This window comes from Kogia breviceps, chromosome 7 (assembly GCF_026419965.1).
Source record: "Kogia breviceps isolate mKogBre1 chromosome 7, mKogBre1 haplotype 1, whole genome shotgun sequence".
Classification (NCBI taxonomy): domain Eukaryota; kingdom Metazoa; phylum Chordata; class Mammalia; order Artiodactyla; family Physeteridae; genus Kogia; species Kogia breviceps.
In genome coordinates this window covers 81891647-81916902 of record NC_081316.1, presented here as the reverse complement: position 1 = coordinate 81916902, position 25256 = coordinate 81891647, and the positions used below count along the sequence as shown (strand labels likewise).

The window sequence follows — 25256 nt, the reverse complement described above, 5'->3', positions numbered from 1 at the left end:
TGGGAGGCTAGGGAGACTGGAAAACTCAAACTCATCTAGCACAGTGGAAGTAGCTTGGACATTGGAATCAGAAGACCTGGTTATTCTCTCAATTCTTAGTTATGAGACTTTGGGCAAGTTGCTTCATTTCTCTGGACTTAAGTTTATCCACCTATAGTACAGTGAAAATAATACCTATTTTGCAAGATCATTGTGATCTTATAAGACTCATTGGGACTAATAAGGTAAGTCAGTAGCACAGTACTTGTCACCTGGTAGATCTTCAATAAATAGTAGCTGCTGGTAGTAGAGGTAATATTTATAATAGTAGTAATGGTTGTTTACCTTTATAGAATGCTTATTGTATACCAGCCATTGTTTTAAGCAGAATTCTTAGGCATCTCAAATTTAAGTCCAAATCCAAATTTCTGTCCTTCACACCAAAACATGCTCCTTTCATAGTTTTCATCCCAGTAAATGGCATTTTTATTATTCCAGTTTCTCAAGTTAACTTTGGAGTCATCCTTGATGTCTTTCTTCCTCTCATACTATATAGTCAATCTGTTAGTAATTCCCATCAGCTTGATCTTCAGATTGTACCCAAAATATGACTACTTCCCACCACCACCACCACTGCTACCACCCTATTTCAAGCCACCATTACCTTTCATGTGGATCATTTTAATAGCATCCTAACTCATCTCCCTGATTCTCCTCTTGTCTTCCTGCTCTCTGATCTCAGCTCAACAGTCAAAGTAATCTTCTTAAAATGAAGTCAAATCAAGTCACTCTTCTGCTTGAAACACTCCTAATCTCATTTAGAATAAAAAACAACGTCTTTATACTGGCCTACAAGGCTGTACATGATTTGCCCTTCATCACCTGTCTGATCTCACTGCCTACTCTTTTCTCTTTCATTCACTGTGTGTGCTCCAGCTAAACTGGCCTTCATGCTATTTCTCAGACATGGTTCCACTTCAGGGCATTTGCCTTTGCTGTTTTCTCTACTTGGACAGTTTCCCCTCAAGAGACCTGCCTGGCTTGCTCCTTCAGCTTTTTCAGGTCTCTGCTTAGATGTCACTCAATAACACTTTCTCTAACTATCTTATTTAAAATTGTACCTCCTCCCCTTGGTACTCCCTATCCACCTTCAGAGGATTTCTCTACCATTTACTGCCATCTGATATACAGTATATTTTACTTTTTAAAAAAATTTTGTGTCTTCCTCCCCCCTCCCAACTGGAATGTAAGCTGGAATTTTTATTAGTCTGGTTCACTGCTGTATCTCAATTCCTCTATCAAGCTTATGTAAGACAAATGGCATTTGGCATAGAAAGTCTCAGGCAGTGTCTTCAAACTGGGTATCAAAATATCCTTGGAAACACAAATACATAGATTCCTAAGCCCCATGCCAGATAGAGCATAGAGGATCTTCTATACCATGTGAAGGAGTAGGGATTTTATTCCCAAGGCTTTTGAGGGGAGTAATGCCCTTATCCAACCTGTGCTTTAATAAAGAATATCAAGTATTAATTAGAGTTGGTTAGAATGGGGGAAAAGAGTCCTCTTAGGACTGTTTAATATTTCAGACAAGAGATACTGAAACTTGAACTAGAGAGCAGTAGCAATGAGAAAGGTAAGTTTATGAGGACTTGGTGATTGATTGGGTGTGAAAGAGTGGGAGGAATTTAGGATGACTTTCAGGGTTTCTTGCTTAAAGTGCCAGGTGGATGGATTGTCAGTAACTGTGAGATGGCCAGTACTGGATGGAAGAATGGACTTGCGGAAGAATGTTGAGTTTACTTTTGAATGTTGTGAGTTTGAATTGCTTATGGAGTTATCAGGAAGAAACGTTCAGGAAGTAGGTATGTGTGAAAGTAGATGTGGGTGAGTACTGCATTATAATAATTATTTTAAGAGAGATGTGAATTTCATATATCATGAACTAATCTAGACAACTACAAATCTATTTTCTGCCTCTGTAGATTTGCCTATTCTGGACATTTCATAAAAATGGAATCACAGAATATGTGGCCTTTTATGATGGGTTTCTTTCACTTAATATGTTTTCAGGGTTCATCCATGTTGTAGTATGTATCAATACTTCATTCCTTTTTATTTCCAAATATTCTATTGTATGGATATACCACATTTCATTTATCCATTCATCAGTTGAACATTTGGATTGTTTCCACCTTTTGACTATTATGGATAATGCTGCTATGAACATTTGTGTTCATACATTTTCATTTCTTTTGGTAAAAATCTAGAAGCGGCATTGCTGGGTCATGTGGTAACTCTGTGTTTAACTATTTGAGGAACTGTCATATGTTTTCCCAAAGTGGCCATATCGTTTTACATTCCCACCAGCATTGTATAAGGGTCTAGATTTCTCCACATCCTTGCCAACACATTTTATTATCTTTTTGATTATAGCCATCCTAGTGTATGTGAAGTGGTATCTTGTGGTTTCTATTTGCATCTTTTCATGTGCTTATTGGCCATGTATATAACTTCTTTGAAGAAATGTATGTTGAGAGTCTTTTCCCATTTTTTAAATTGGGTTATTGGCCTTTTTATTATTGCGCTAAGAGTTACTTATATATTTTAAATACAAATCCCTTATGTAAATGATCTGCAAAAATCTTCTGTCATTCTGTGGGTTGTCTTTCACTTTCTTTTCTTTTTAAATTAATTAATTAATTTATTTATTTTTGGCTGTGTTGGGTCTTCGGTGCTGTGCGGGCTTTTCTCTAGTTGCGGCGAGCGGGGGCTACTCTTCATTGTGGAGCGCGGGCTTCTCATTGCAGTGGCTTCTCTTGTTGCAGAGCACGGGCTCTAGGGCGCACGGGCTTCAGTAGTTGTGGCACGCGGGCTTAGTTGCTCCGCGGCATGTGGGATCTTCCCGGACCAGGGCTTGAACCCGTGTCCCCTGCAGGCGGATTCTTAACCACTGCACCACCAGGGAAGCCCCTGTCTTTCACTTTCTTGATGTTGTCCTTTAATACACGAAAGCTTTTAGTTTTCTTTTCCTTTTTTAAAAAATACATTTATATATTTATTATGTATTTATTTTTGGCTGCGTTGGGTCTTTGTTGCTGCACGCAGGCTTCCTCTAGTTGCGGAGAACAGGGGCTACTCTTCGTTGCAGTGCGTTTCTCTTGTTGCCGAGAATGGGCTCTAGGTGCGTGGCTTCAGTAGTTGTGGCTTACGGGCTCTAGAGTGCAGGATCAGTAGTTGTGGCGCACGGGCTTAGTTGCTCCATGGCATGTGGGATCTTCCCGGACCAGGGCTCAAACCCATATTCCCTGCATTGGCAGGTGGATTCTTAACCACTGTGCCACCAGGGAAGTCCCAAAAGTTTTTAGTTTTGATGAATCCATTTTATGTATTTTTTTTCCTTTCATTGTTTGTGCTATTGGTATCATAATTACCATTGCCAAATCCGAGGTCACAAAGGTTTAGGCTATCTTTTCTTCTTTCTTCTAAGAGTTTTATGTTATTAGCTCTCTCATTTAGGTCTTTGATCCATTTGGGGTGCTAATCTTGACCTTGTCCCTTACTTACTTTGTGACCTCGGACTGTTCATTTGCCTTTTTTCAGCCTCACTTTTTTCATCTGTTAAAATAAAAGTTGATATGTGAGTACACAAAAGAACAACAGAAAACAGATCAGTTGTAGCCACAGCTGGGAGTTGTGGACAGGGTATTGACCACAAAGATGAGAGAACTTTTGGGGGTGATAAAAATACTTTGTATCTTAATTGTGGTGATGTTTGTACAACTATATACATTTTTCAGGGCTCATAGAACTGTATACCTAAAAGGAGTAAATTTTACTGTATGTATATTATACCTCAGTAAACCTAGCTTTAAAAAAAAACCCACAAAAGCCTTACAACAACTCTACAAAGTATGTGTTATTCTTTTCCATTTTGAGGCTAGAGGAAACTGATGCTCAGGAAAGTTAGTGGACTTGCCTGTGGTCCCACATTTGGTATGTGGCAGTTCTAGGATTTTAACCTAAATCTGCCTGATTGTAGAGCTTGTGATCTTCCTACTCATTTTTAGCCTGTCCCTGAAACTATTAACAGTGTGTGGATTCTGTTGTAAAGGCTAACCTTCCCGTGAAAGCCAGGAACCCTGTCTGCCTGTGAGCCACTCCCCAGAAGTAGCTGTCTTATTCTTATTCCAAATTCTTAACCCCTGGCAGATCTCATTTCTGCCAGTCATTAGTTGAGATTGGAATCCATGCTCTTGTGGAGTGCTGCTCAGGCATGGTCTCCTGAGACTGTGGCCCTCATTTTGGAGCAGCAGGAGACCAGTTTCAAAACTGATGAGTTTCTTTGGTTATGAAAAGCAATTTCTAACTTTGTCCAATCAGCAGCACAGAGTACCTTCTCCGTAGGAGAGTGCTCAGATGTTTACAGAGCCCGTTGTGCTGCTTAGCACAGTCTTCCTTACTCTGGCTTATTTAGCAGAGAACCGGGTGGAAGAGAGATGCAAGGCAATCACCGTCATCATTTACATCTGCATGCCACTTTATAGTTTGCAGTGTATTTTAACATCTGTGAACTCTCTTAATTTTCTTATTAGCACCTTGCCAGGAGAGTGCTTATATTTAGAGAGAGTGAACTTGGCTGTATTCTTGGATAACTCTGACTGCGTGTTTTTTCCTTAAATTGTGCTGGAATGTGTATATCTCCTGTAACTTTTATCCTCAAATTGTTCTAGTTTCAGTTTGTCAGCTGGTGGTAGTTTAATCTAGCCTCTTGCCCTGGGGTGATTTGGCAGGGCTGCGCATTGGGTACATTTCAAGTTCTATCCTCTGAATTTGACCAACATCATTTCCTTTTTTGCCTGTTTGACTGCCCCACCTTCCTCTCTTTGGGAACCCATCTTTCCTCCACCTCTCATTCCAGAACCCTGGACAGAGTAATCTCAGAGCAATCGTCACCAAGCCACCTGTTGACTTTAACTGCCTGTCTTCAACATTTGACTTGTTTCCTATCCTGAGGTGCTATGGGAGAAGTTTATGACCTAAAAAATTGCCCATCTATCATGTGAGCCTAGTTAGGAGGGAATTGTTTGATTTTTATGATGTGTAAATAATATGTTTGGAGACATTTTCAAACATGTGTTGGCCTGTGTGTCAGAGTTGGTTGCCTAAACAAGGTGGGACAAATTGGCTGGGTAACAGAGCTTAATGACAGATTTTCCGTTAATCAGAATAGAGAACGTGCTTCATTAAGATAATTAACAGATCACTTGTGCAGGTGACACTTATTGCACAGAAATTTCCAAGTTTCTTTCCCTTGAATAAGCTTTGAAAGAGATCTTGGCTGTGTTTCTTTGTTTGCATTAAAATGATCAATGGCGGTAAATTCCCATTTTTTTCCAAAACTGCTAGTAACTAGTATCCTGTCCTCTGTAAGTGCAAAAGGTGGGTGACACACGTGCTGCTCTTCCAGCAGTCTGTGTGTTTATCACCAGGTACACGGGGTCCCCTGGTGAAGAGTAGAATTGCATCCTTTCCCAGCTTCTAGACTAGCATCCTTAGATTTAGAAAGGGCCTCAGAGAGCCCAAAGTAATTGATTTTACATCAGGACACTGAAGCCCATAGAGGGGACGGGACTTGGCCAGTGCCACACAGTACACTCATGGTAGAGGCATCTGTGGGATAGTGGGACTAGTACTGAACTGAGACTCAAAAGGCCGGGGTTGACATTAGGCAAATTGTGTCACCTCTCTGCCTCTCAGTGTCTTCATGTGTACAATGGGAAAAGTGTCTAGCATAGGACCAAATACAAACAAATGGCTTTTTTGTAGTCCTCTTTCTACTCTACCGTGTTGCTTCTCTATGAGTGTAACCTGAAGATTATAGATCAGAAGTTGATGTCAGGGAGAATGAGCAATCATTAATCAATGCTGTATTTTGTTTGTTTGTTTGTGTCTCTGTAGGATTCTCAGTTGTCCACAATGAACCCTGTTTATAGCCCCGTGCAGCCTGGGGCTCCTTATGGCAACCCTAAGAACATGGCCTACACAGGTGAGTGGTGTGGGAATGGCTCTCATTTTGAGAAGTGGTGGCTAAGAATGTTATCTCATAACATTGTGAATGACTTTTGGTATACTGCGCCTCCAAAAGCCCTAGTAAACTTGGGAACTTGTAGAAGGGAGACATGTCTGGGGTCTAGTACAGATGGAAATGACATTCTTAAGACCATGGTCTATTGAATTGCCAACTAGGGGAAAGGAAGGGAGGTAACATTTATTACCGAGTACCTACCATGGGCCTAGGCCTGCGCTGGGCACTTTTACATATCATGTTTAACTTTAATCTTAGAAGTAGTTGTACAGGGTGTGGTTTATTATCACCATTGCACAGATGAGAAACTACAGTTGCAGTAAGAGGCCACAAACAAAAATAGATATTTGAACCCAGGTCTGCTGATTCTGAAGGCTGATCTTTTTCCTGACTGCATACCATGCTGTTTCCTACTGCACTGCCTTTGTGTATGTTGTCCCTCTGTCTAGAATGCCACTGTCCCTTGACAGCTTCACCTTATCCTTTAAGATCTCGGCTCTGAGCTCAGACAGCACTTTTCCAGGGAGAATTCTCTCCCTTACTTGGCCTTGGGCAAGCTTTTTTAAAAAAAATTAATTTATTTATTGATTTGGGGCTGCGTTGGGTCTTCATTGCTGTGTGCGGGCTTTCTCTAGGTGCGGTGAGCGGGGGCTACTCTTCATTGTGGTGTGCAGGCTTCTTATTCGGTGGCTTCTCTTGTTGCAGAGCACAGGCTCTAGGCACACAGGCTTCACTAGTTGTGGCTTGTGGGCTCTAGAGCACAGGCTCAGTAGTTGTGGCACATGGACTTAGTTGCTATGGGGCATGTGGGATCTTCCCGGACCAGGGCTCAATCCTGTGTCACCTGCATTGACAGGCGGATTCTTAACCACTGCATCACCAGGGAAGTCCTTGGCCAAGCTTTTTAACCTTCCAGAGCCTCGGTGTTCTCATTATAAAATGAGGGCAATAGTATTACCCTGTTTCATGGGCTGCTGCAAGGATTAAATGAGCTAGTGTAAGGCACTCATCATATAATATATGGCATAAAGTAAGTACTTATGGTTATTATTTACAAATAAATAAAGATGGGTAGGATGTATCATAATGGAAGGTAATGAGAAAATGTATGTAAATTGTCTAGCATGGTGCTTAGCATATCATGAGCCTTCAAAAATGTAATGAATATAAATCCAAGCTGAAGATAACAGTATGAATGAACACATGGAGGTAAGAAGGTATGGACAGGGTACAGTCAGTACTTGAGATTAGCTGGAGTAAAGAGTAGAAAAAGGGGGAAACTGGGAATTGGAGCTCAAAAAGTAGAGTAATAATGGTCTTGGTGGCAGGATTAGAGGTGGGAGGGTTAAGAGTTTCACCCTGGAAGAGAGCAGGGGGTGGGATGTACTGGTTCCTTTTTATAAATGTGCACTTTACCATGTATGCTGTATAGCCTCCTAGACTGAGAATGGAGGGATCTCAGAGAAATTTTTGTCTGGTTGTTCCAAATTTTGTTCTGTAGGAACATTGGCTGGGGGGCATGGGGGGGAGGTGTGTGGCTTCAGAACATCCTCAAATATTTGATTTGATTTTTGAAAAATATTTAGAACTATTTTTATAAAGCATGCATACACATAAGATGATCACTGTGTTAGCTTAAGCTTCTAAGAATGTGTGTTTATTTAAAAAAAAACTGCTAACATTTGCAGCTGCTTATGCTTGTAAATCAGGATTTTCTCAATGCTATGCAACCCAAATAACATTCAGAAATATATTGGAGATTGAGCCTGATATGACTAAGCTGTCATCACTGATTTTCAATTTCATATGTTTGTGTTTATCACAACAGCTTTATTGTCGTGATTTAACCCTAATAGTAAATATGTTCTCTTTGGACTTCTATTGTATGTTTATTCTAATACAATTAATTTCACTAACCAGGATCCATGGGCAGTATCCCATGCCCCACAAGCTCAGGCAGCCCATTGCTTTTTCTCTTCCTGGTTCAGAGTATTCCAGCAATCTAAGTTCCGTTACCAGAGGGGACTGAGCTGCTTTGGCAGACAGAGCCCAGGGGAATCCTTCAGGTTTCCTGTGATTCTGGCTGCCTTCATTCTTACTGAGTTGTTAAACCTGAGAAGAAACAGTTGCATTTATCTATTGATTTGCACAAAGAAGATTAGGCAGTATGATATATTGATAAATGTGTTTCAACTGAATGAACAACAATCAAGTTCAAATCCCAGCTCTTTCAGATAATAGCTAGATGACTTTGGACAAGTTGCTTAACCTCCCTAAATTTAAATTTATTTTATAAATTGAGATAATATTATCTATTTCACAGGATAGTTATGAGAATTAAATGAGATAATTAGTACTCCATAGGGAGAGAGAGGGGGAGGATTGTCTTTGTTTCTACTAATCACTGAAGATCAGTATCAGCCTGGAACTATGGAGTTTTTTGGCTGAGTTGGGTCTTCGTTGCTACGCTAAGGCTTTCTCTAGTTGCGGCGAGCGGGAACTACTCTTCATTGTGGTGCATGGGCTTCTCATTGTGGTGGCTTCCTTTGTTGTGGAGCATGGGCTCTAGGTGCGCGGCCTTCAGTAGTTGCAGTATGTGGGCTCAGTAGTGGTGGCTCGCGGGCTTAGTTGCTCTGCTGCATGAGGGATCTTCCCAGACCAGGAATCGAACCTGTGTCCCCTGTATTGGCAGGCGCGTTTTTAACCACTGTGCCACCAGGAAAGTCCCTGGAACTATGTTTTCAGTTAATTTTTCTGCTGGGATTCTAAGACTACACAGATAGTATAAACTCCACATAAGTAGAATACATTCAAACTTCACACAGGCCAAGGTTTCAAATTCTTCGGGAAACTTGCTTTTTTACCCTTAGCTTCCTGTTGTCTCTGTACTTTTCAGACAATTTTTTTTTCTCTTAAACTGACTTATGACTTCTCTAAATTCTCAGCTTTATGCAGGGGAATTTGAGTTGCAGCTCTTGGCTTCTCCAAGGCCCAGAGCCTCATCTCCCATCCCCGCCATAGCTATGAAAAGCAAGCCCCTTTGATTGTCCAGACAAAAAAACCTTCCCAGAGCATCCCAATATCAGTTCACTGTGAGAGTTCCTGATTTTTCATTTCATTTGTTGACCCTGGAGATTTTTTTCTTTCCTAAAACTCAAGTCTGCCTGTGTTTGTTATATAACATAAACTGTTTGTTATACTTTTTATCCAGCTTTTCTAAGTGTTACAGAATAGGCATATTTTCAGGTTATCTTTTCCTCCACATTGCAAGAAATAAAGATCCAAGTGAGATAATCTATAAGCAAATGCCAAATACAATGCTTTAGAGTAAACATTTGTTATTATTGTTAGTAACAATAATGGTTATGTTAAAGAGTGTTATTTACCATTTGGCAAGCACATACTAGGTACTTTATATATATTAATTATAATCTTATTAATCATAAACCCTATAGTACTCTTCTTTTAGCAAAGTAACTGGTAGTTTAATTCAGGTTGTATTACTTGGCCAGTATATGTAGGTTCTGAAGAATGAGAAAAGAGTTGAACTCGGATCTTTATTATATCAAAGTGATATGCTTTCTGTTATAGCAAGCTGATTTGTCTTAAAATATGTGCTTCTTTCACTGCTTCCAGTGATAAGCTAGGGGAGAGGGTTGTCTTTTCGGTTTCTAGGACTAGGGAGCCTCACCTTTGAGGAGCTAGGAGCCTGCTCCTGGCCAGCAATTTGGGGTAGACTGGGAAGGGGGCAGTAGAAGTGGAGGGTCAAGTCCATTGTGCTGTCATCTGCTTCAGGGGGAATGAGGTGGTGGACACAGGGAATAGAGAAGTTGGGAAAATTCCTGATTTGAAATGCTCTCTGAAATGTAAGAGGGAAATAAAATACAGCTTTGCAGTTATAATTCTGACACTAATTCCAATGTGTGGTTCTTTCCCCACACCAAGCTCTTCTCTGACACCAGCTGGGTGTCCTACAGTTCATCTCAATTCTGACACTGTCTACCTGGAGATAACGTCGTTTCAGAGGTTGAGAGTTCAGCCCTGAAAAACTGTCCTCATTTCGGATGCCAGTCACAAGTCCAGGTTGTGACCTGTGCTTCTGACTTATTGGCTATAAATCAGAGGTTCCCATAACCCCCGCCTCCTTGGGTTCAATTAATTTGCCAGAGCAGTTTGTAGAACTTAGGAAACCAGTTTACTCACTAGATTATTGGTTTATTATAAAAGGATGTAGCTCAGGAACAGGCAAATGGAAGAGATGCATAGGGCAATGTATGCAGAAAGGAATGTGGATCCTCTAGAGCAGGGGTCTCCAACCCCCGGGCCATGGACAACTACAGGTCCAGGCCTGTTAGGAACCGGGCCGCACAGCAGGAGGTGAGTTGCAGCCCAGCAAGCGAAAGCTTCATCTGTCACTCCCCATAGCTTGCATTACCGCCTGAACACCCCACCCTGCCCCCGTCTGTGGAAAAATTGTCTTCCACGAAACTTGTCCCTCATGCCAAAAAGGTTGGGGACCGCTGCCCTAGAGGGTGCCACTCGCCCAGCACCTCCACATGTTCACCAACCTAGAAGCTCTCGTCCTTTTTGATTTTTATGTTGGCTTCAGTACATAGGTATGATTGGCCATTGCTGATAGATTCAACTTGCAGCCCCTCTCCTCTCCCCAGAGGTCAAGAGGAGGGGTGGGACTGCAAGTTTCAAATCTTCAATAACATGCTTGGTCTTCTTGGCAACTAGCCCCCATCCTTAGGTGCTTTCCAAAAGTTACCTTATTAACATAAACTCAGGTGTGGTTGAAAGGGGTTTGTCATGAATATCAAGACATCCTTTGGGAATTCCCTGGCAGTCCAGTGGTTAGGACTCTGCACTTCCAATGCAGGGGCAGGGGTTTGATCCCTGGTCGGGCCATAGGATCCCGCATGCCATGCAACATGGACAAAAAACAACAACAACAAAAAGACAGCTTTATTGCTCTTATCACTTAGGAAATTTCAAGGGTTTTTAGGAACCATGTGCCAGGAACAGGGATGAAGACCAGATATAGGCTTGTTATGTCACAATATCACAGCAATACAATGTATTCCAGTGAACAGCTGTCTTCTAGCCAATTGACAGTGTTCTCTCTCTCTCCTTTTAAAAGCTCTTTTACTGAGCACTTATTGTGTGCCAAAAATTGAGCTCAGTGTTTTACAGACTATTTTTATACTTGCAGTAATCCTATGAAGTGGTTTTAACTAGCTCCTTGAACACCTTGGAAAAGTGAATTTAGAGAATATAATCTGTTCATATACTTTCAAATACTGAATGTGTAGATAGTGTTGTAGACTGAATGTTTATGTCCCCCCCCCAGATTCATATGTTGAAGCGCTAACCTGCAATGTCATAGTATTTGGAGATGGGGCCTTTGGGAGATAATTACGTTTAGATGAGATCATGAGGGTGGGGCCTTCATAGTGGGATTAGTATGCTTATAAGAAGAGGAAGAGGCACCAGAGCTCTTTCTCTGCTGTGGGAGGACACAGCAAGAAGGCTGTCATCAGCAAACCAGGAAGAGAGAGCCCTCACTATAACTCAACCAGGCTGGCACCCTGATCACATACTTCCAGCCTCCAGAATTGTGAGAAAGAAATTTCTGTTGTTTAAGCCACCCAGTCTATGGTATTTTGTTGTGGCAGCTCCAGCTGACAATGAAGATAGTAAGTACAGTGAACACTTGAATATGCTTCACATAGATTCACCATGACAATGGGCTTTTAACAGACTGGCCATTTCTTTTTCTAAAAGGCCTCAGAAATGTTTCTCTGCTAGAAGTTTGAAATGAAGTCAAGACCAAAACATTCTCTATTTTTCTTTTCTTTCATTTTCTCTTCTTTCCTTAAAATATTCTAATAGTGAGAGTGTCCAAGGATCACCAGAGGTCTGGTATATGTGCTGAAGAGAGGACAGGTTTTGGAACCTATCAGATCTGGAGTAGAATCTAGGCTGTGCCACTAATTAGCTGCGTGAGCTTGAGTGAGTTATTTAACCTTTCTGAAACTCAGTTTCCTCAACTGTGAAATGGGATAATGATCTATACAGATGGTTGGTTCATGGGTCCATGTTTATAAAGCCTCTGGCACCAGGCTCATAGTTGACACTCAGGTAGTGGTTATCATAATGCACAGCAATGAGTATACCTCTGTAGGGGAAAGAATATGGGATATGGAGTTAGTGACTTAGATTACAGACCTGATTCTGCCACTTAAAAACTATGTGACATCAGATAAATTATTAAACTTTCTGGGCCTCAGTATATCCTTTGCAAAAAGAAAAAGGACTAGGAATGCCTTCTTTACAAGACAGCTGAGTGTAATAAATGTAACAGGGCCAACCACTGACCTGTAGTGAAGTTTCAAAAACCCTATTAGAAAAGAATTCTGAAATGTGAGAACAGATGGACCCCCTTACACTAACCCATCATTTTATAGGTGAGAAGATGGAGAAGTGTTTGAGGAAAGTGTTGGAACTAGGTCTTGTACCTAGGTCTTCCCATTCTGGGTCTGTATATTCATTGTCTCTCTACCACAGAGTAAAAACCAAGGTTTTATCCTTGAAAACCTTGCTTGTCAACATCCTATCCTGGCCACTTCCCAATCTTCTGCTGGCCCAGATCAGCTCACATGCTCTCCCCACTCCTGTTCTGAGCCCTAAATGCATTTCCTGGCTTCAGCATGCAGCAAACATGTTAAATACTTCATATACTCCCCACAAAAGACATGAACCTCAAGGTTGCAAAACTAGGAAATCGATCTGTTCAAATACTTCACTAGCGTTTTTCACCAGTTTATTTTCCCCTAGAATGCTTTCTTTACTTAAAAAAATAAAGTCAATTTAAGAAGCAGATTTGGGGACTTCCTGGTGGCACAGTGGTTAAGAATCCGCCTGCCAATGCAGGGGACGCAGGTTTCATCCCTGGCCTGGGAAGACGCCACGTGCTGCGGAGCAGCTAAGCCCATGCACCACAACTGCTGAGCCCGCACACCACAACTGAAGCCCACGTGCTCTAGGGCCCACATACCACAACTACTGAACCTGTGTGCCGCAACTACTGAAGCCCGTGTGCCACAACAAGAGAAGCCACCGCAGTGAGAAGCCCACGCACCACAACAAAGAGTAACCTTCACTTGCCACAACTATAGAAAGCCCTCGTGCAGCAATGAAGACCCAATGCAGCCAAAAATAAATTAAAAAAAAAAAAGTTTAAAAAAAGCAAGATTTGTATTTGACATGGCAGTTTATCAGCTAGAGGACCTTAATAATTAAGCTGACAGCCTGCAAATACAATGAATAATCTGATGTATCAGTAAGGTTAAAAAAAAAAAAATCTATGCAGTGACCCAGGCCCTGTACCTTTTCACCCTTCTCTGTTAAGGATCACCTGGTGGAGGTTTTAAGACTAACTGACATTTGTACTTTGTTCTTTGTAAAGAACTTTTGTGGGTTTTTCCCTATTTATTTCTTATAACAAGTCTGGGGAGATAGCCCTTATTTTCCAGATAAAATGACTGGGGATGAGCTTTCCCAAGGTCATGCTACTACTGAGCCCGTGTGCCACAACTGCTGAAGCCCACGTGCCTAGAGCCTGTGCTCCACAACCAGAGAAGCCACCACAATGAGAAGCCTGTGAACCGCAACGAAGAGTAGCCCCCGCTCACTGCAACTAGAGAAAGCCCACGTGCAGCAATGAAGACCCAATGCAGCCAAAAAAAAAAAAAAAAGTACTAAATAGTCAAGTTTTCCCTTTTAAAATAAATAAGTAAATACCTCGGGCTTCCCTGGTTGCACAGTGGTTAAGAATCCGCCTGCCAACGCAGGGGACACAGGTTCAAGCCCTGGTCCGGGAAGATCCCACATGCCTCGGAGCAACTAAGCCTGTGCGCCACAACTACTGAGCCTATGCTCTAGAGCCCATGTGCCACAACTACTGAAGCCCGCACACCTAGAGCCTGTGCTCTGCCACAAGAGAAACCATGGAAATGAGAAGCCCGCGCACTGCAACGAAGAGTAGCCCCCACTCGCTGCAACTAGAGAAAGCCCGCGCACAGCAACGAAGACCCAACACACCCAAAAATAAATAAGAATTAAATAAATAAATTTATTTTTAAAAACCTTCTTATCATTATGTTTATATTAATTATAAATTACTGTTGCTGTAGGTAATTATTTTATAGTAATAACCATTAATGACTGTCAAATGGAGTGCCAGGCACTTTTATAAACATTGTTGTAAATTCTCATAACTGTCAAAGGAAGAGCTATTACATATGAGGGAATAAGGTTCAACTATGTTAAGTAACTTTCCCAAGGTCTTATAGCTTGTGTTACCTTAAGTGGAAAATAAGTATATGTAAAAAAAATTTTTTTACTTTATTTATTGTGGTAAAATAGACATAAAATTAACCATTTTAACTATTTTTAAGTGTATAATTTAGTGGCATTAAGTACACTCACAATGTTGTATAAACATACTCATTATTTCCAGAACTTTTTCATCACCCCAAACAGAAATTCTGTATCCATGAAATAATAATTCTCCCTTTCCCCTCCGTCCATCCCCTGGTAACCGCTAATCTACTTTCTGCCTCTATGAATTTGCCTACTTCAGATATCTCACATGAGTGGAATCATACAATTTGCCTTTTATTTGGCTTATTTCACTTAGCATAATGTTTTCAAGGTTCATCCATATTGTAGCATATATAAAAATTCATTCCTTTTTACGGCTGGTTAATATTCCATTTATGCCACATTTTGTTTATCCATTCAACATTTGTCTCCTTAAATCCCCTAGAATAAACTTTAGCCCTTTGAGGTTGAACCGTGGTGGTTAGCCTCTGTGCTGGTCCCTCAGCCAGCAAAAGCAGCAATGAGCAATCAAACACGTAAACAAACCCAGTATTTAGAGGACAAGGTCATTATGGCCAGCCCTAGCTCCAGCAGGCCATGGCAGCAACTCAGGCCTTCACCCCCACTGCTGCCTGCCTGTGGGAAGGGGCATGGTAGCTGCTGGGCAAAAGACTGCAATTAACTGAAATTTACCAGCCTCTACATCAAGCTCCCTCTGGATGCTGCATGTTTTTTTGACTAGACTCCTGTTCTGAAATAGTTACTTCAGACAGTTTCTGCCTGTTCCGGTTTGGTGGAGAAATGGATTTTTGGAGCTTCCTATTCTGACATCTTCCAGGACATCACTCCCGGTATAGGTATCCTAAAAACAAACAAACAAAAATGGTGTCATATAAAAAAAGGTTCGTTACCATTGCATAAAAGAAAATATAAGGCAAGGATTTTTTTTCTTTTCCAGGTAAGGTCTTAATACATCCAATATTTTCTTGCAAATAAAGAATAGCCATCATCCTGCTTGATGGTAGGAAACATGTGCTTTCCATGTATTTGTTCACAGTGACAGACAGATTTTCAGAATTAGCTGAAGTAACAACAGTGTATTCAGTCATTGGCATATTTCTATTAAATGATGGAAATACTGTCCTATAGCTCACTTTGTTTCCTGTCTTCTACCCTGGTGAAAAAAATCTTTATTCATTAGCATGCTGAGAGCTTTGAATCAAGATTTAGGTGTTTTTATGCCTGAAGAGATTTCATTTAAGGTTTTTTGCTTTAAGGTATTTCAGACTTGCTTTGCCACCCTCCAGGGTGCTAGCCCTCATGTCTTTCCTCTGGAAATACTTTCTTGGATAGGCAGCAGGTTTGCTGAACAGAGCACTGGGGAACACCAGGTTCCAGCCCTGAATCTAACAATATTAGTTCTATAGTGACTATTCATTGAGTAACAAGTTATACCAGATATGAGCTGTGTGCTTTATATAGTTCATCTCATTTAATCTTCCTAACATTCCAGAAGATAGATGCTATTATTCAGTTTTATAGGTGAAAAAACTGATGCAGGGAGGTTAAATGACTTTTCCAAGGTCTAAGAGGATTTCAGTAGAGTTTTGCTGGGCTCCAAAGACTCTTCTCTGACCTCTATCCCATTCTGAATGAGGGGAAGGCCTAGAACTTAAAGGTTCCTTTATTTTGGCTCAGCTTGCTCATTCAAAAAATGAGGAGGTTAGGGATATATTATACAACATGGAGAATATATAACCAATATTTTATAATAACTATAAATGGACTATAACCTTTAAAAATTATGATTCACTATATGTACACTTGTAACAATATATTGTACACCAACTATACTTCAATAAAAGAATAATAAAATAATTTTTTTTTAAATGAGGAGGTTGCTCCTCAAGATGCCTTAGGAGCTATTAAAGGGGAGGGTTAAGCAAAATAGGTGCTCCCTTCTCCTCCAGTAGATGTCTGCTCAGGCAGATTTTATATATAAACTTCCAGGTGAGATTTTGTTTGACAAGAGGGTTCTCTTGCCACAGACAGGGGCATGTAAATGAACTGGTCAGGATGAACTCTCACCTTCCAGTTTCTTATATCCTCTATTCTTCAAATTGTAAGATTATCAATTTTGTGAAGACACATACATGCAATGACTGTGTGTCCTTTGTGTATGTTGCCTCTCCATGGACTCGCTACCTTAACCAGCACAGATCTGTAAGAAGGGGAAAGACACAGACATGTAAGGAGACAGTTACAGTACAGTGAGACATGCTGTCTCAGAGGGATGTGCCACTATATTCCAAGAGCCTAACATAATAAACAGATGTACAAATTGCTGTGGAAACAAAGTGGGCGTAGGGGAGGGGCCATAACTCTGTCAGAGGTTGTTATCAGGAAAGGGTTCTGAGAAGTCAAGCATGGAACTAGGTCTTGAAGCATGAGGTGGAGTTCTCAGTTCCAGGTCTGGTTCTGCTACTAATAACTGCAAGACACTGGGCAAGTCTTGCCTTCACTTCCCATCCAGGCTGTGAGGGACTTACGTGAGTTATTTAGCAATTTCCCTTCCAGCTCTAACATTCTGGGCATTAATCTATAAATTTTCATTAGATTTCTTTCATTATAAAACTACTGGCTAACTCATTCCCTTAATCTATTTCTTTTGCCTCTTCTTGAACACAATTTTCTGCGCCCCTTCTTGGAATCCCTGGTATTAATGAAAAGTTCAGAAACGAAGAAGGTGAGGTGAACTCAGTGCCCTTACTCAGAACCCTCTCCTACAGTGACAGTAGCTTCTGTCAGCCCAGGTCTTCTTGCCCTAGGGCTCCTGATATTCTTGGGCGAGATCAATAGGAAACCATGGAAAACCTTTTCACAAGGATCCTCCTATGAAAAGTTAGGGATAAGCCATAGCCACCTCCAGTGAGTGTGTTCCCTTTTCCTGCCACATAAGCTCATGCAATTTAATTTAATTTTCTATTAGTTATGATTCTTAGTTAATGGAAATATAATTTAGTACTTATACTGAATTATACTTAACCCTGAATGGTATTTAGTATAGTATTTATATTAAATTATAATTAACCCTGAATACAACTGAAAATGGGTGGACTTTTATTAAGGACTTGAAGAGCTTTTGCTTATGCTATATAGATTCTCATTGGAATGATTTCTGTTGCTTAATGTAGTGGGGAGAGTCCCTGTTTGAAGTCAGAAGACTTGAATTTGAATCCTGGCTCTGCCTGTAACTAAAAACTGCAACTAATTTTACTTCGAGGGCCTCAGTTTCCTCCTCTGTAAAGTAGGAAAAATAACACCTACCTTATCTGTCACTTGTTTGTGAGACTTTAAGGAGATAATTGATCTCTAAGAACTTTTCAAATGAGGACACAGCTAGTCAGGAGTGGAGCTGGGTTAGTGACTGCACTGACTGTTCTTATCCTGGAGGTTAACCGCTTGGGCAGGCTGAGGCCTCAGGAGAGGTCAGGAGGTTGATGAGATTAGCAACTTAACTAGTGCTGAAACATTCTTTTGTGTGTGTTTTGAAGATAGCTCCCTGGCATTTGGGGGCAGAATTGGCCAAATTCCCAGACTTGTACTTCTCAAATAATCATAAGGTTTGGGGGTAGGAATGGAGGAAGTCCAGAGCTTAGGAAAAAAGATACCTGGGTAGAGATGACACCCTCTTATGCCTCAAACACTACAGAGCTAAGTTGTTTCTCCTGTGGGTGGGTTAGTAGTAACAGCTATCTCTTATTGACAGTAATGGTTGCTGTTTGTTGTGCATCCATTATCAGCCATGCACAGTGTTTGGAAACTTTCCTAATGTACCTGACATCAGAGGAGAGCAAAATCAGCCTGGAAATAACCCAGAGCAGGTACTCCAAGGTTAAACTTTACTTGAAGTCTGTTTGAAGTTTATCTTCAAAATTCATGTGAGTTTTACCTTGTCACCTTTATATAGTCATACTTGTTTTCTTTAAAATAAATACTTTAAATTGTTTAGTAATTTCTTTGTATTTGGTAAAATTAACATTCCAAGAAAGTGCATCCTATTTATTCAGTGCTTTCATGTACCCTCTAGCATATTGTTGAGTACCCACAGGGGCTCCTTTATCCAGTTTGAGAACTATGTCATCATTATTTTACTTAGTCCTTATTATCTAAGTTTTAATAGATATAGATACAAGTCAAGAAAGATGGAAAGGCTTGTCCCTGTCACAGAGCCATGAAGTGGTAGAGCCAGAATCAAGTCTAAGTTTGGATGCTCCATGCTCTTAACCACTGAGCTGTATGTTTTCTGTATTATTTACTGCCTTATACTTGTTTATATTTCTGCAACACTCATTGCTCTTGCAGGCAGTCATTCTGTCCTCAGTGTTTAACACAGTGCCTAACACCAAGTAAACTCTCAGTGAATACTGATTGAACGAATAAATGACTAAAATGACTAATCAAGTCCCTAATATTAACCTATTCAGAGATCCATAAGTCTCTGGCAGATTGACCTCAGAGTTTGGAATAAGTGTTTTTGTTTTGAGACTCTCATCTAAAGCAGTGATTCACAGTTAACGCTAAGCCAATGCTTCTACACAGAAAATAATATTTGTAGAAAATTCTAGATAAACAAGGTTGCCTAGGAGCTCCTTTGCTCCCCTTCTTTCCCCGACATTCCTACAGAGCTTAAGAAATCGGTACCTCAGTTCACCTGTATCTCACTGACATCTCCTAAGCCACCATGAGGGATACCCACACACACAGTCTTTCTCTTTTCCTTCTATGTACCCATCCACCCCTGATCATTACTGTCAAGCACAGGTGTGTTGTGGACAAAGCTTGAGAGTCATTGTCTTAAAATTATTGTTGTTTTCTTAATAGCAGCTGGTAGTGAGTAGTCTGTGCATACTTTGGGAGGTTGGTGAACCTCCACTGCTGACTCATCCTTTCTTCCAGAGTGTATTGCTTGGAGCTCCTAGGGGAATTTCTCTTCTAAAAACCCACAGGCATTGCCCAGTGTTCTGAAGCATTTGGAATCTGGCCCTTAGTTAAAGAGAAACCTGTAGAAGCCTGTTAGTATTTGCTTTATGGTGATTTAGGTGTGGGATGGGGAGGATTGTTTTATTTTTGCTTGAAAGAAGGTGGGGAGCTATAAGCAAGATGAATATCCTGATACGGTGGATCTCTTCTTAGGCTTGGAGAGACTTTTCCAACATCTGAAGGTGGCCAATTGTGAGTTTCCAAAGTCTCTATGACTGATTGATTCATATCTTTTTTTTTTTTTTTTTTTTTTTTTTTTTTTTTTTTTTTTGTGGTATGCTGGCCTCTCACTGCCGTGGCCTCTCCCGTTGCGGGGCACAGGCTCCGGACGCGCAGGCCCAGCGGCCATGGCCCACGGGCCCAGCCGCTCCGCGGCACGCGGGATCTTCCCGGACCGGGGCACGAACCCGTATCCCCTGCATTGGCAGGCGGACTCTCAACCACTGCGCCACCAGGGAAGCCCGATTGATTCATATCTTATAGCAGTGGCTTCTAAGGGTAGTCCCCAGGCCTAGGAATTTGTTAGAAATGCAAATTCTTGGGCCCTACCCCAGATCTACTGAATTACAAACTCCAGAGGTGGTTCCCCAGCAATCTGTGTTTTCACAAGCTCCCCAGGTGATTCTGATGCTCATATCTTCCATTTAATAAATGTTCAATAAATAGGCTTTTTCTTCTTTCCCAGTTCAGTGAGCTTGTCTAGGAATTTTGCCATCATAAATGTCATAATTCCTCTGAGAAATACCTTTTGGATTCAGAACAGCTTTAGAAACAGAGGCCATGTGTTAGCTTGGAGACGTGTCAGCTGTGACAGAGGCGTGGCTGGCCCCTTCTCAGACAGATTGGGAGGTCTGTGACCAGGCAGTTCTAAACCCTGGACAGAGGAGTAGAAGCTACAGTTTTTAGGAAGATGGCCAACAATCCTACCTTTTTCCCTCTACATCTTAGGAAAACTAAAAAATTGGCTTTAAAAGGACTCATGTTGGGTAAGGTCAAAAGTGTGATTACTTGAAAATTGCCTAGTTGTTGGGGAAGGTACTTGAATTAAGAGCCTAAATCAGATTTTTGCCAGTACTGCTCTCAGCAGGAAAAGATGCAAAAAAATCAGTAGTCCTTGGTCTTGTTTAAGCTACAGAACCACATTTCTTGTTACCTCTAAAGGCCTCTGACTGCCAGAGAGAGAAGCTTGAGCCATCACTGTCATGACAAGTGCTGCTACGATTGTAAGTTTATGCTGAGTTCCTTGAACTCTTTCGTCTTATGACTGCATGGCAGGAGGACTGGAATCTTTGTGGTACCATGAGATAGGTAGGGGTGAGCAGCCAAGACCTGACTCCAGACCTTCCTTCCCTTTTCCCTCCTTAGGGTGGCCCCTGAGCTGGGAGAACTGAATTCAGAAGTGCAGACAAGAGGGCTGGGTAGTGTCCGATAGGGTTGGCCTGTTCCTGAAAGCTCCATTGTGATTTAGGTAACTGACAATCCTGAGTTTCCAGAGGAACATGGAGCCTTGAGGAGGAAGGCTGAGTGATTGATATTATTATAATCATTTTCATCATTTGAGTACCCATTCCCTACCAAGTCCAGTGCTGGGTGTTTCTCACATAGCTTAGTGGTTAAGACTGCTTAATTTTAAATCTTATTAGCTGTATCATTTGATTACTCTGTATCAATTATAAATGCCTGTAGATGCCTACTGGAAGACTTGACTAATGGTAGTTTAAACAAATAGGAGGTATATTTTTCTCATATGAAAAAGAAGTCTGGAGGTCAGTGGCAGGTGGCATTGATTTATTAGGTCTGTGATTTCAAGACCAGTATCCCCTGACTCTTGGCTTTTCCTGCTTGATCTAAGATGACTGCTACAGCTGTAGGCATCATGTCTGTGATCAAGGAAGAAAAAAGGAGGTGTGGGGGAACACACGGTAATATTTGTCCTTTTACTAGGAACACAAAGGCTTTCCCAAAATTCGCCCCGGGAGATTTCTTTGTATATTTCATTGGTTAGAACTGGGCCACCTGGCTAGTCCTAAGTACTAGGAAGGCTGAGAAAGCGAGTATTTAACTTTTCCAGCCTCAGTAGCGCAGAGGGGGGTGGAAATGAGCATTGGGTGAGCCAGTCCATGGTCTACCAAAATGACCTGGGTGAGTAAATTAGCTTCTCTAGTGATTCCTCATCTATAAAATAAAGATAATAATAGAACCTACCTCATGAACGGGTTGTGAGGATTAAATGAGATCAATGTAAAGTGCTTAACATAATACTTGACGCATAATAAGTAATAATATTGTCTTTATTGCTAGCATTATTATCTCAACTCTGCAAAGTTATTATTATTATTCCATTTTACATAAGAGGAAGCCAAAGCTCAGTGAGTGGAGATAAAAGTTTGCCTGAATTCACATACTCTGAAATGGCAAAACTGAGATTAAAGCCCCTATCTGAATCTAAAGTCCATTCTCCTTTTTCTGCAGTGGGAGTTGAGTCAGCAGAGAAATGGTGGTTAGCTGGTGAGTCTGTGTTGGCCAGACCCATGGCATCAGCCATAGGCTGGGTGATTAGGCAGGGAAGGAGACCGAAAAGAGTAGGTCTGGACAGTGAGTGTCTAAGCAGAAGCCCCAGCCAGGACATTTAAGGACAAAGAGAAACATGACTGAAAGGGTCATCACTGGACTGATACTAGGATCCACTATATTGAGGAATGAGTACTTGAGAAAAATGGAAATATAATTTGATAAAAACTGGAAGAATAGCCTGTTATAAGAGTAGCCAGAAGGGACCCCCTAACCAGGCCTGGAGAGAGTAAGGTCAAGGGCAACTTTCTGAAGAAGGGAATGAGTGAAGGGCAAGGGAAGAACAATCCAAGCATTAGGGATCGCCTGAACAGTGATGTGGAAACAGAACAGTTGAATGGAGTATGCTAGAATAGCTGTGTGTTTGGTATTGGTGTAGTGTAAAGTGCCAGGCCAGGATTGGCAAAAGAAGAAATAATAGGGCATCCAGATGGATGGGAGCCAGACAAGGAGGGTCCTTACACCATGCTATGAAATTTGGAACTTACTTCTTGGTAATAACCTTTATCCTTGTTTGGATACTTGTTTGGCACTTTATTCTTGGCCACCAGAGTGGCAATTTTGAAAGGTCTCTCTGGATGGAGGAAGGATGGATTGGAGAGAGAGAAAAAGGAAGAAGATAAGTTTGGAGGTCCTTAAAATAATTCAGTCAAGAGATGTGAACAAGGAGTGTTGGGATGGAGAAGAGAGGACATCTTTGAGACATTTTTAGAGAGAACAGTGTCTGACATTCGGTAGACATTCAATATTTGTGGCATATGAATGAGTAAGTTAAGACTGCATGTTGGACTTGGGGAGTAAGGGAGAAGGAGGAATCTGAACTTATCTCAGGCTTCCTCTGGGTTACATGACAGGTTGCATGGTTATGCCTTTTTCACTGAGTTCTTGGGAGTACTGAGGCCAGTGTGTGTCAGGGAGCTTTCCTTTTAGATGTTTCTCAGATAATTTTCTCATAACACTTGAGGAATCCACTTTTTTTTCTGGTGCTAGGATTTCTAAATTTAATACAGCTTGGTAATTATGTGGCAAGATAATGCTATTCCCATTTTACAGATTTTGAAACTGAGGTGCAGTAGTTAATTAACTTGCCTGGGGTCATTCAGCTACTCAGAGTTAGGAGATGTTCTTTCCTCTACAGCATGTAAGGCTCTTGAACTTCCCCTTGTAATTTCAACTGATTATAGGCCATGATAATACAACTTGGACTTCCCTGGTGCCGCAGTGGTTAAGAATCCACCTGCCAGTGCAGAGGACACAGGTTTGAGCCCTGGTCCGGGAAGATCCCACATGCTGCGGAGCAACTAAGCCCGTGCACCACAACTACTGAGCCTGCGCTCTAGAGTCCACGAGCCACAGCTACTGAGCCACATGCCACAACTACTGAAGCCCGCATGTCTAGAGCCTGTGCTCCACAACAAGAGAAACCACCGCAATAAGAAGCCCTCACGCACAACGAAGGATAGCCTCCGCTCGCCGCAACTAGCAAAAGCCCACGCACAGCAATGAAAACCCAATGCAGCCAAAAATAAATTAATTAATTAAAAAAAAAAATAAAACAAACCATAGCATTTTAAAAGATTAGATTGGTCTAGTTACTCAGCTGTTACGATGAGGCCATGAGTTAATCGTAATTCACTGCACCTTCTAATTCAGTCCAATAGACTGTACAGTATCATTTGCATTATACAAAGAAACTTCTACTGATGCCTCCTTAGTGTTAAGAGGAAAAAATAAAATAACTCATAGAAAGAGTCCACCTTATTCTTCTTTATCAGATCTGGTTTCAGTCTTCACTGTCACTAACATTACCATGAGCAAATCACTTATTTTTGCAGAACCTCAGTTTTCTCACCTGTAAAAATATGGGAGATGTTCATTTAACAGTTGCTGTTGCGCTTCCCTGGTGGCGCGGTGGTTGAGAGTCCGCCTGCCGATGCAGGGGACATGGGTTTGTGCCCCGGTCCGGGAAGATCCCACATGCCGCGGAGCGGCTGGGCCTGTGAGCCATGGCCACTGAGCCTGCGCGTCTGGAGCCTGTGCTCTGCAATGGGAGAGGCCACAACAGTGAGAGACCCGCATACCACACACACACACAAAAATAGTTGCTGTTATTATTATTTTGCATATGCAATAAGAGATTCAGAATTTGATAAGGATTATAAGGGTCTCGCCCAGGTCACATATTAACTTAGTGGCAGCTCTGAACAAAAAATGTGTTGAGAGGACTTCCCTGGTGGTGCAGTGGTTAAGAATCTGCCTGCCGATGCAGGGGACATGGTTTCAAGCCCTGGTCCAGGAAGACCCCACACCCTGAGGAGCAACTAAGCCTGTGTGCCACACTGCTGAGCCTGTGCTGCAGAGCCCCTGAGCCACAACTACCAAGCCCGCGTGCTGCAGCTACTGAAAGCCCATGTGCCTAGAGTCTGTGCTCCGCAACAAGATAAACCACTGCAATAAGCCTGTGCACCGCAACGAAGAGTAGCCCCCCCCCCCCCACCGCAACTAGAGAAAGCCCGCGTGCAGCAACGAAGACCCACTGCAGTAAAAAAAAAATGTGTTGAAATGGAAGCATTCTCTGGGGCTCTTTGACCTAAGACATGTTCTATGTTTTAGTTTATTTGAAAACCCAATCCTGATCCAGAGACAATACACTATTAACACTTTGGTATCTGTTTTTTTCTAGATCCTTTAAAATGAGATTATATGCTATGTGCTGTCCTCTAATGCCTTAATTTGTTTAAGGAATTATGAGTTGTGTCATTTAGATTTGTTTCAGATAATGCCCTGTTAGTAGACATTAAGGTTGCTTTAACTTTCACTATTAACGAGTAGCTCAAAATAAAAATAATAGACTGAAAATGATTGAGAAAAATGCAAAAGTGTGGGACACTGATATTTATACATTTTTGAAAGGGACAAAAAATGCTTTTAAATGCACAAAAGGTTGTAAATACACATTATAGGCACAACAGTACACAAAAAATTACCTGTATTCAAAGCATAATGACTGGTTCGATGTTTCTACAAAAAGCCACACTAACTAGGAGATTGCTTTTGTCCAGCCTCTGCTTGGCCAAATAGCAATAGGCTTAATCACCTGGAGCCATGTAAGGAGAAGGGAAAATCAGGAGTAAGGGACATGATTGAAGGTTTAAAATTAAGATTTAAGATTCTCATTAAATAATCT

The 25256-nt window shown here is 41.4% G+C and overlaps 1 protein-coding gene across 4 annotated transcripts in view; it reads left to right on the top strand.

The window, feature by feature from the left end:
- FAM168A (family with sequence similarity 168 member A) overlaps positions 1–25256 on the top strand; it is a 203289-nt gene that overhangs the window by 135606 nt on the left and 42427 nt on the right. For all 4 annotated transcript variants that reach the window (XM_067038871.1, XM_059069713.2, XM_059069708.2 and 1 more), the window contains exon 2: positions 5941–6028. In XM_067038871.1, coding sequence (XP_066894972.1) covers positions 5959–6028 — 70 coding nt within the window. In that variant the 5' untranslated portion in view covers positions 5941–5958. The remainder of the gene's footprint in view (positions 1–5940; positions 6029–25256) is intronic.